Genomic DNA, 12500 nt, shown 5'->3' with positions numbered 1-12500 from the left:
CTGGACATACAGATAAAATCATGAGGATGCGCTTAGCTCAGGTTTTCGAAATGTCAGTCGATGTCACCAGCAACAGCTCTTCTTAGGAATAATCTCACCTGAACGATCTTAATTCCTTCATCAATTTTTTTATGGAAATTATTGGGCTTTATAGTTAACTGATCGCATAGTAGGCAATCTAGGGATACTATTCTGCTATTAAAAGTGACATGATTCCGGTTCTTTTTTACTGCTTTGATAATGTATGTCCTCTGTCTCGATTTTAAAAACCAATTCCACAGGCCTCCTCTTTCTCCTTCGACAGCGCTTGCGTAAAAATTGGGAGCTTAAGGAGGCTCCAAAGGGTTTTTCGTTGCCGTTGTGTTTGTGAAACGATTAAATATACCAAAGAAGGATATTTCATAGTGTAGGCAAACTATAAATATCTTTGCAACTCTATTGTTGGATAATACTTTAAGGGTACTTATGATGGTATATCAATCACCATGGCAACACTCCAGGTCCACAGAAAGGCCCTCTGAATTTCAGTTTTTGAAAATGATCTGAAAAACTAAATCGGTGACCTACCGTTTTTATTTATTTGTTGGAAGTCTCCCTAAATTCTTGAAATTCTTAGAGACAAACAGACAAAAAGTTAAGACACATTGAAAAAGGGCGTTTTACAGTTTACAGAAAATTGTAATAGATACCTTTCCCCGAAACTTTTTTTATTTGAAGTGCCATCGGGAATGATACGTGCATGCAAAAAATCAAGACAGGTCACTAAGCAAAATTTCGAGATAAAGCCAATTTTCTTCCCCAGGTTTTATTTCCGGTTCTCGCGATTTTACACCGTATCTTCACTACCGGTGTGTTGCGCGCTACTTTTGACAGAAATTTAATTCATTCAGCTGACGCGTGTTTCTTAGTTATGTCGTGTGTAGTATACACGCTTGCGCGCACCTAAAAACCCTTTCGAGCCTCTTTAACCACGCGCGTTTTTCAGACGCCGACGGCAACCAGAAGAGAACATTTCGCGTTCAGAGGCAATGGTGTTTCCCAGATTTTTATACCAATCATCGCTAAAGTGGTGGTGTGAAGTCAAGTTAAGAGGGAAAACAGCTCACTTCCGGATGCCAGCCGCGTCTCAAAAACGGCGCGCTTAAGCTTCCTAATATCATTATGGACCTTTAAGCATCCGACGTTTCTGGGCCACACACGGAAACCAGAAGTGAACTGTTTGTGCTTTAAACTTCTCTTGAGACTATTTACATTGTTAAGTATCTTTTCACTTTTAGAGACGCTTAGTTTAAACATCTGGAAGAGACTACTGTTCTGGTGTGCCGAATGTTCACTTCCGGTTTCTATCCGTGGCTCAAAAAACTTCACGTGTGTTCCCTAACTAGTTCTTGTCGCCATAACGCGAAAAACAGAATTCACGTCAGCGTTTTCAATAGATTCGGCAACTAGTTAGCTCAGGAATGGGCAGTGTGTTTTGACCACTCGTTGGATGTTAGCCTGGTAGTCCATGGTTCAACTTTGCAAATGCACTTGTAAATAGCCAACCGATTTGCCTCTGGCCAGTTAGGATTCTCCTGCAAGCACGGGAAAATGGGCGAGCAACGTTACATCCACATAAGGAAACCTTAAACTAAAAAAAACCCAGCTCTGAAACAGATTTAAACACTTAAAGGTCATGAGCTTCCGATTGAAATATATAGTGGTAGAATGTTACAACTGCGCTCGTAAAGTTAATGAGATGGCAAATTACACGTCGTTCTTGTTGAGGGAAATAAATCAATTCGATGTGTTTGTTTCTCGGAAAAGGAAGAAAAATCTTTCATTTTTTGTTTTTTTTTTTGTTTTGATTTTTTGATTTTTTGATTTTTTTTTTTTTTATTGTTTTTTTTCTCCACGGGTTTTAGGTAATTTGACACTCAACTTCAGTCATATTTCATGCGTTCGAAGAAGAAGAAAAAGAGAAAAATAAACAAACTGTCAGTTATAATGGAAATATTTATCGCACTGACCTTTTTTGCTCAGTTAGTTGTTAAGGCAAACAAATCTGAAAAGAACCTAATTAGATGCACGCCCACTGAATGTCGACATTGGTCTGAATCACACGGCGGCCAGTTGAGTGATTCAAAACTTTTGTTTTTGCGCACTGAAACTCGTTCCCAAACATCGATGCTCGGGGTACGAAATCTATTGTCTATGGACAATATAGCCGCATCGCGAATAAGGCCCATCCAACACGAAGAGTCCCTTTGAGCCTATGCCTTTGTCACCTATTTCCAACAATAAGGCAAGGGCAAAGGCTAGCGTTATTTTGGGGGCTAGCGTAAATACAACTGTTTATCCCTACTTGAGGATCAGCATTAAGGAGACACTTTGTGACGTTAACTGACTGGATTCCGTGACACGAGTAATGTTCAAGCTGGGGAGAAGAGAAAGGAAACATTGTGTGACGCCTATTGAAATCAGCGTGGATCTAATTAGAACGTTTCTGGATATATGATCGCTTTCACTTGCATAATCGCTTATACCATCATTTTCACTTCTATGATATAAGCGAAGGCGATGTTAGGTACAACACCGAGTCACGCCATCGTGAGAGCGATACGTTAAGATCCCCTTAATGACTACGAATGGTATGAGGTTTCCTCCGGTCTCAAAATCATTACCCGCGACATTTTATTCCCCATTAGCCATTAACTCTGTTCCTTTCTTTTAATTTACCTTCATAGGTGTTCACGGCGAACACAGACTCAAATAGTATTGTGTACAACGATCTAGCGTCCTCAAACGGTGAGCCTCTCATGGCGAGGTACATCAGAGTCCTGCCGGTGGAGTTTCGAGGCAATATTTGCATGCGTGTAGAATTGTATGAGTGCGTAGGTAAGATCACCATACTCCCTCAGATGTGGGGTTTTCTTTTCTTTTCCTTTGTTGTTGCTGCTGCTGACCACGTCAGAAGAAATTTTCGTCTTTGAATTTGCATGGATAAAGCAAGAAACTAGGGAAAAGCAGTCTGATTTAGGAGCTAGACTATTTCAGGAGCCCCTGGCTATGTAACCTGTTTTGCGGCCAATGTCTAAGTAATTTAACTTCTGGCTGTTCTCCAAAGCCTAATGCACAGTCCAAAAAAAAAAAAAAACACTTCAAACAAATCCCTCTGCCAGGTCAACCACGTACTGGCAGGGATGGACCACTACCTCAACTTCTATATGAATGTGTGTTTTATCTCTTACCCTACACATTATTTTTTATATACGCGAACAATAGCCAGAAACTCTCATTAGTTGCATTTATCAAAGCGCATAAAGCACTTTTGGCGCGGTTTTTCAAAAGTTCTGACTATTTTACTGGCAGTATTTGATTCTAAAACATTTCGCGACAAAGTCACGGGTGATTTAAAATCTCAGTAAACTTGTTTTATTAACATTCCTTTCTTTGTTTTTAATTTCAATTCACCACTTTACTTTGCAAAGCGCCGACACCGACACAGCCACCAGCTACACAAACACGTACGTATAATTACTGTTCCTTTTTGTCTATTCTTCTGGTTAAACATATTCGCCAGAAGAACTTTTTGATCAGGATTGACATTCGTTTCCAAACAAAATCCGTCAAAGAGAACATTATTGTCTGTTTCCAAACGTTAACTCTAGGGGAAAGAGGGCGGGAAAAGGGGTGCAATAAATTGCTTTTCTTTACAATATGGATTAAACTAGAAAAACTCTAAACCGAAGTAGGAATAAGCTTACAAGAATGGTCGTAAAGGAATACCCAACCGTAAGGTACCATGGTTTGTATCCTACCTTCACTGGGTTTTACGCAGATTATCACTCTTTCACGTTTTCGGTATTTATAGCGGAGCTCAGGCGCGCTTTGCGCGCCAGAGGAGCACCATTTAAGATTTTTTGGGAAATCTATCCATGCGAGAAATTAAAACTATGAAGACAGCGTACGCCCGCTCGTACAGACAGTCGTAGGAGGTAGGGAGGCAGAACAGTCGGATGGGAGTGTTCGGGCAAATTTCCTTGGCGGGAAATCGCGTGGCAGCGTTCCATTTGGCAACCCCGCGTTTTTCTGGCGGGAAATTATATTAGTGAAAAGCAGCGGGATGAAGAGCAGGAAAGAGCACAAGGAAAGAGGCAAAGAAACTTGATAAATTTAAGCGAAGAAAGCCTCGAGAGAAGCCAAGGATAGAGAAGAAGAGAACATTTCAATGAAGAACACCATAAAGTTGAGAAAAAAAGAGTGAGAGACAAAACATTAATTTACAATGGTTGGCTTTCAGTTAATGTATTCCTTCTTAACTCGCATATTTTGTAAAACTCGCTTAAAAAAAAAGAACGAAGAAGGTCTGAAAAGTTTCCAATTCCGTGTTGACAGAGATTCTGGCATATTTCAACGATCACATATATAGGATTTCTGTGTCAAATGGATGTACAGTCGTGAACTGCCTTGTTTGACTGTGAAATTGTAGCCGAATAAGCGAATTTACTACTCTTTAGCTGACGTTTTAATTAGTACGATTTTTGCTGTTGCTCTAAACTGAAGAGAGAGGGTGCAAAGATTATCACTCGAAGGGAAAATGTTGTGAAAGAGATTACTGTGCATGTCATTTTAGTTTTAGTTGTTGATTAAAATTGTTGGTTATTGTTTGTGCACAACGCTTGTTTGTTTACTGCTGTCAGGTCAGAGGTGTTTGATCACTGCAAACTGTATACACTAATGACGATTAAATTTGTACTTATTGCAGAAGCATAATTACTTCCACATTCACTATATTGCCTTCTGGGATTACAAACGGGAGCTCCGCTTTTAGGCTGGGCTAAATCTATGTATTATATTTATTTTCTTTATCTTGTCCACTTCGATTTTTTTTCTTTGCATCTGCTTTCATTGCATTCCTGTCATTAATCACATTATAAATTTCCTATTTGTTTCAGCACCTCCTCCTAGTAAGTACCTTTTTAAATTTTTAAGGCAGTTTGATCCTTTGTTATGACAAAACCACGAAAAGCTTCTGCTTGAAAACTAGCCAATAAACATGACTCAAGAGTAACGTACATTTTCTAAATATAGTGAAAACAATGTTCATACATTCTACATTTTCTTCTTATTTTTCCTATTTTCCACATACTTTGTTTCTGTAGAGCCCGATTTTTACTAGTGACGCAAGCACAAGGGCAAGCATAAGTATAGTTTTTGCTAAGTGGAAACGAACGTCGACATAACAGAAAGCACACGCAAATGCCTAGAAGTGGGGAATATGGAACGGATGATTTGATTGGCCAGACAAAGCCAGATTTAGGCAATGTCATTGAGATTATGCCATGTTTCCTTTACACATGGCTTAAGGCGAACGAAAGCACAAACGCAAGCACAAGAAGAAGTCGAAGATTTGATGCTTGTACATGTGCTTGCGCTTGCGTTTATGCTTGCGTTGAGTTAATTGTCAAAGTGGGGATGCTTTTTTTGATTTGCCTACCATTATTGTTTAGAAATTTACATCAATATCTTCGCATCGACCTCCAAGTTCCATCTTCTAATAGTGTTATATCTAGTTTTTGCTATCTATACTTTTATTATTTTTGTGCAAGTTGTGTTAATATTTTGGTGGCTACTTTTCATTTTCATCTTATTCTTTTCTATTTTGTTCAAACTTGACAAGCTGCGATGACAACTTTCTTTTTTCCTGTCGCTTTCCGCCTTGACTAGCCAATGCTATTTTCGGAAAGAACATTTGTAAATTTTTTTCTTTGTATTATATTAATAGTAAAACAAAAGTTAAGTTAAGTGTTAAGTTAATCAGTGAAATGAGAGATGTTATACATGCTCTTGTGATGCATATAACATGCACTAAAAGCAGGCATTGTATATTTTCTTGAAGTAAAAAACGTTCTCTGGTTAAAAAAAGTTACAAATATAAGCTTTCGGCTATTAGTCTTCAGTAAATTTTCAGCTCCGACTATTGCATTTCTAGCTTTTTGATTGGCTAAAAAACTCCAATTATGAGCCAATAGTCGAAGTTTTACGTCATATGGAAAATAGTGCGCCAAGATGCTCTTTCCGGACGCTTTGTAAAATTGTGGAAATAAAAATCGGCGGCAAAACCGGGTTTGAAAATTTACTAAAACAATTATTCCAGTCGCCCTTGTTGGATATGAAGTGATAATAACCAACTCGCGCTACGCGCTCGTTGGTTATTTTATCACTTCATATCCAACTCGGGCTCATGGAATAATTGTTACATAGCCTTTAACGAATGAGATTGTATATTTTCTCCTTTGACAACGTAATTGGGTCTTATTTCCTTTAAATATAGCCTGTCCCGTAGGATTTACCCTTGCAGCAGACAACGTTACATGCACAGGTACGTATTCCAAATTTCTGGACACTTTCTTGGCTCGGAAATGCCTTTTGTCTGCAAGGTCTAAAATCAAACTTCTAAATGCGTTCTGGTAGTTAAATAAGGGTCCTAATTTTTTACGTGTTGTTCTAACATAAACGAAAGTTCTCGCACATTAGCCAAGAGTTTGCAAAAAGACCACCCCCTCATTAATTAACGAGTAAAAGCACACCTTTCTTTGAAATATTCCAAACAAAATACGTCAAAACTTGAGAAAATAATGTGACACATTGCGCCCACTGCGTGAGCAAGCTGAATCGCTATAAGGGAGTTTCTTAGAGTAATGTTTCAGGCTTAACACAACATTCTTAACTGGTCCAAACTTCATTAAATTTCGTGGTGGGGCTAAAAAAGCTTGCTAGCATTCAAAGAAGAGAACGTTTTTATTTGGATTTTATTGTCATCAGTAGTATCTTGTTTCCTTTCGTATTTTTAATTGGCTTTCATTGTAAGAGAGATCAGAAGAATCTTGTTTGCTTTTGTATGAGATCTTAATGTCTAAAACAACTTAAATAATTATTTCAATTCTGTAACACAGCTGTTGTTTAAAACTTTGAATCGGTCAACAGCACCATACGATTTAAATCCCTGGGTAAAGCGCGCACAGTTTGGACAGAAAACAATATTTAGCTTTGTAAAGAAGACTTGGTCGAAACGTTTTCCATTAATTAAAATACTGCATTGTAAAACTTTTCTTTCTAATATCATTGAAAGGAATAAAGATAGAAACCGCGTTGCTCCAGTGGTTAATCCGTTCGGCACGTTTTCAAAGCCAAAAGTGCTTAAAACAGCTTCTCTGGTAATTTTCATGTACTGAAATGACTGCTTTCTGAGTTATGACTTAACCATTTACGTTTGAAAGCTATCTCTTTGGCAGATGTGGATGAGTGTGATCTGGCCACTGATCTTTGCACGCAGAACTGTCATAATACAAATGGGAGCTACACGTGCTCCTGCAATGCTGGATATCGACTTGAAAGTGATGGAGTAAGGTGCACAGGTAAGCTAGCAAATCAAAATCTTCTATAAGGATTTGGTCGATGGCACATTCATAGAAAGGGTAACAGGCTATAAATCCCTAGGAGTTTTAATTGATGAAGCTTGACATGGAAATAGTACATTGAGGAGATTATAAGGAAGGTTGCAGCAGGATTATCCGTAGTAAAGCGCTTAAGGAGGCTCGAAAGGGTTTCAATACTTAGAAGACTCTGTTTAGATCAACGCTACAACACTGTATCACGTAACAGCAATGTTATGGTACCATTTGGAAGACCAATTATTTTCAAACAAGATGCGATCCTTATTGTGATGTAGTAAGCTGTCTTGGTAACGGGAAAGCCCAGAAAAGCACCCTATATTTTGGATTTAGTTGCTTATATCTCAAAAACGAATTCGGTCACAGCTACCTTAAAAAATCACAAAATTAAGGTGGATCTGAATCCACGGGACAGAATTTTACAAAATTTTGCAGAAAGTTTCATCATGCCCTTCTGATTACTTTTCAGAAATAAAAAAAATGGGTTCACCGAGTTCGTTTTTGAGATATAACCAGCTAAAAACAAAATAAAGGGTGACATATTACGTCAGAATAATGACTGTATCTTGTTCAGCAATAATTCGTGTTACATTTGGTACCACAATATTGCCAATACATGATACAACGTTGTGGTTCCCATCCTTTAAATCATCATGAAGATCGTCACTTGGAAGCGTCGAAACTGGTTGGAGCCTCCTTAAGCCCTATTATACCAATAACAACGAGGTTTTGACTACATACTCTAACTCCGTCTGGCGGTAAATATGCAAAGGCCTATCGGAAAAACTCCAAAAGCTTTAACATAACAGGGCTGCTAGAATTGTCACCCATTCAAATCATGAAGTGCGATGCAAACTCCTCTTGGATGATTTGCGCTGAGGAACACTGGAAAGTGTTGGTGTTAGACAACTCGCCATCATGATGTGAAAAATTATTAATAACAATTTCCCGTCATGTTTGAGAAATAACTTGTATTATTATTTTTTTCTGATATTCACTCCCTTAATTTGAGAAATTCCCTTATGAAACTGTACATTCCCAGACCTAAATAAACTTAGCATTTGCAAAGCATGGCCTCCACTATAGGGGAGCTGCCTTATGGAATAATATCCCTGCAGAAGTAAAAGAGCGGGAATGAGCCTCAGTTACTTTAATTTAAGTGGTCTCTATAAAAAAGATTTTTTTAGCAAATAACTTATCTCTAGTAGCTTCTTTTATAAACAACTTAATATAAGAAAATAGTAAGTTTTAACTGATGTTGTAAAGAGGAAGTAAATAATAGATAAACAATAACTAACATTTTTAGAAGCTTTTATCCATACATTCCTAGTCATTATACTAGATAAGTACCTCCTTTTATTGATGTTTTCTGTGTTCATGGCCTACTGGAGGATCATTGTTTTTGCAATGCATGTGATACAGTGGTTAAATAAAGATATGGTGGATATGTTGATGAGCAGTGCGATTTATTTACGAATCGCGCTATTTTTGCTCTAGTATAAATGACATAAATGTCACCATTTCCTCAGCCAATGAGAAAGGAACACTAAAGCAATGGTAAATTGTCTTCTTTTGTTTGAATACCTCGCCTTTTTTAAAGAGAACTCGATAAAAAGAAAAACCTAAAAAACAAAAGTCCTCTGGTGAACTAAACAACATCCTCATAAATGAAATTTTACATCTGCTTTAACACTTCCCTTTGTTTTCAAGACCATTCTTCCCATTATTTAAATTACCGATTCGTCCAAACATTCATTCGTCCGTCCGCCCACTTGTCTCAAACGCTTTATCTTGTAAATCAAGATTAAATCGAATCAAGCAAACGAACACATCCAGGAACGCTGGATAGAAGCTCAACATGCATAACTTACCATCGTTACACATCCTTGCTACATTCATCCACTCGTCTATGCATCAATTCCTTACTTCATCAACCCGGTTTTTGCAGCCATTATAAAACTAACTGAATTACTTCTTTGCTTAATTGTTTGCTTTATTAATATTTGTTTCACAAGACATAGATGAATGTACAGAGAATATTGATGGCTGTTCCCAAGTTTGCATTGATAATGAGGGAAGCTATAGCTGCACCTGTCGCGACGGTTATCAGCTGCAAAGCGACGGGAAAACTTGCTTAGGTAAGAAAGTGACTCATGCATTTGCTTCCTTTCCGCCACTTTGTTAATTAGTGAGGACACGACCATTGGCGTGCTTCTAATGTCACGTGCCATATCCTTATGGCAATTAAGTGCTTAGTCTGTTTAATGAGACTTAGAGAACCTTCCTTGGTACGGTACATTCCGGCTGCATATGCCATACCCCATAATCTTACAACCAGTAATAGTGTAAGGTGAACTTGCCATTAGCATGTGACAATGGGGGATCTAGAAATTATTTGGTTGAATGAAAAGGGAAAGTCGACGTCGGTCTTTTCGATGAGGACCGTCATCAGGCCTGTACCATCAATACTAGGAAGCTTAGAATTTAGGTGTTTGGTTTGACTCCAACCTCCATTTTCACAACCATATAAACAATACGTGCCAGTTAGCTTTCTTTTCATACCTCCCTTTTGAAGCATCATAGACGCTGCTACAAGCTTTCAATTAGCAATAAGTCGCATTGACTATTACAACTCGATATTATATGGTCTGCCAAGTATATATATATTCATAAGTTGCAACGTGTACAAAATGCAGCTGCCTGGTTACTGACCAACACGCCGCGCTATGCGCACATCACACCTGTAATGAGAGAGCTTAATTGGTTGCCTGTTAAATTTGGATTTTTTTTTCTTACGTTCAATTTAACAACTTTTAAAGCTCTTCATGGCCTTGCACCATATATGTAGTTTTATATTTCTAACATAGTTAATTTTATTTCTACCGATATTTTATTGATTGTGATAATTGTAAGGCGCATTTGATTATATAGCTTAATGAATTTTGCGCTGTATAAGTTATAAAATTATTATTAAATTGTTATTATTACCAAATTAAGCCTTGATTTTGCGGTCGGACAGAACGGAAATGATCCATTCAATTCGACGTCCAATAGAAATTTTAGAACAAAATATCAAAATGGAAAGCGACCATTATCTTTGAGCCGATTGGAGAAAATCAGGATTCTCGTAAATAAACTGCAGATTGCGAATAACAAATAGATAGTTGTGAATCTTATAATTACCAAGTAAGAGCTTTTTCTGAACACACCCACGTACTTAAAATACTGCATATATATTCCTCTTTTCAGACAAGGATGAGTGTGGACTGGGAATTGATCAATGCTCGCAAAACTGTAATAATACAGATGGTAGCTACCGCTGCAGCTGCAATGTTGGATATCGTTTGCAAGGGGATGGAAAAACGTGCGCAAGTAAGCCAACATGCCACAGGGTGTTTCAAACGTTCGTTCCGATTGAAAATTGCACTTTGTCTCAAACATTTAATGTATTTTTAAGCAAAATGAAACTGATTCAGTCAGTAAATTTATCTACATAATTGTTCGAAGGAATTTCAGTTCTAAGATTTGAATTCATGACAATACTTTTGGATTTTCGCCCACAATGTGCAAGCGCGCTTGCTTTGTCCCGCCATATTTTCCCCGCATGCGCACATTGTCTGTTTTCGAATTTATTTCCTTTGTTTGGGATTTTCTCTGCTCTTTCACGGAAATCATAGTCACTGTTTGTGCTAGAGCTCAGGCAGCCCGAATCCAGACAATCATATCGTAATGAGCTTTGCAAAGACTACTTTCACCAAAGCTGCTGTTCACTGAAAAGGTCTTGTCGTATTCTCCATTTTCACATTCCCCATAATACACTTTGTTTGCTCCCACCCTCCCCCGCACCCTCAAATTTTGTATAAATCATTGTTATCAAATACTCTTGGGAATATGCAGTGTCCCAAGAGCATTTGGAAAAAATGGTTTATGCAAAATCTGGGGACCAAACAACGTGTATTATGGGGAATGTGAAAATAGAGAATACGGATAAGCAAACAAGAGAGGCTTACTAGACAACCTTTATTGCTTCTTGGGTCCCAGTCATTTATCTATAGGCCACTTTCAAAAATACCATAATACCCTTTATTTGCCTTCCAAAAGTATTGTTTTTATTTTCTCTTGGGACCATTGTAAGTCCCAAGAAAAACTGAAAATAATGCTTGTGCAAAATTTTGGAAGACAAATAAAGAGTATTATGGTATTTTTGAAAGTGGCCTATTCAAATATTCAACCATATGCTAACATCATTCTTAACGTATGTGTATATTTCTTGGCATCTAGTCTTAAGCACAATTAATTACATTGATTCAGTCGCTAATTTACTTGGTAGTTGCATAGGTTGTCATATGCATACGTTAGCGACTGAGAGCATAGCTACCCTCCCTGGAGTGGATACTAATGTATTGCATGGTCACCCCCAGCAGTCTGTTGCCATTAAACGCTTACCACTGATGTGGAGAGAGACAGTGCGAAACCAAGCTTTTTGTTCGAGATAACAGCACGTAGTCAGGCGTCCAAGTGGGGAGTCATGCCAGCGCATTGCCCACTACTTCACCGTGCCCTCCCTTGGTTTCTTATAAGCAAATGCCTTCAATAGTTGAAATTCTTTTTTTCTCCATTTATTTTTTTTCCCTATGATTCTAATTAGATATCGACGAATGTAAGGAGAACACGTCTGGATGCACTCAAGTTTGCACTGATAATGTCGGCAGCTTTGCATGCACGTGCCACAGTGGTTATCAACTCCAAAGCGACGGGAAAACATGTTTAGGTAATTTCATGGTAATCTGATCAATGATGTTTCAACGTTAATTGCCAGAAAACGGGAAGTGTTACGTTCTCGAGAGGTGAAATGTTATTTTACAAACGAGGACACAACATCAAGAGAGCAACTTTATGCTTTCGCCTCAAGGAAGGACACAACTTTTTAAATGCAAAAGTATTAAGACTGTAATTCTTTTGTAAGCATTATGTGTGTGACCCTATCGTGTTTGTGGATTCAAGCAAAAGTAGTCACAAAGCCATTTGTAGCGGTCATTATTATTATTATTATTATTATTATTA

General features: G+C 37.9%; 1 protein-coding gene across 2 annotated transcripts in view; it reads left to right on the top strand.

The window, feature by feature from the left end:
• LOC138000651 (signal peptide, CUB and EGF-like domain-containing protein 1) overlaps nt 1-12500 on the top strand; it is a 70603-nt gene that overhangs the window by 8992 nt on the left and 49111 nt on the right. Inside the window, exons 5-12 of one of the 2 annotated variants that reach the window (XM_068847211.1) lie at nt 2727-2877; nt 3471-3506; nt 4938-4949; nt 6317-6364; nt 7278-7400; nt 9452-9574; nt 10686-10808; nt 12085-12207. In XM_068847211.1, coding sequence (XP_068703312.1) covers nt 2727-2877; nt 3471-3506; nt 4938-4949; nt 6317-6364; nt 7278-7400; nt 9452-9574; nt 10686-10808; nt 12085-12207 — 739 coding nt within the window. The remainder of the gene's footprint in view (nt 1-2726; nt 2878-3470; nt 3507-4937; nt 4950-6316; nt 6365-7277; nt 7401-9451; nt 9575-10685; nt 10809-12084; nt 12208-12500) is intronic. The other variant, XM_068847212.1, reaches the window with a different exon arrangement.

This window comes from Montipora foliosa, chromosome 4 (assembly GCF_036669935.1).
Source record: "Montipora foliosa isolate CH-2021 chromosome 4, ASM3666993v2, whole genome shotgun sequence".
NCBI classification, from domain to species: Eukaryota; Metazoa; Cnidaria; class Anthozoa; order Scleractinia; family Acroporidae; genus Montipora; species Montipora foliosa.
The sequence above is the reverse complement of the archived record's forward strand: the minus strand, read 5'-3'. Positions and strand labels throughout refer to the sequence as shown.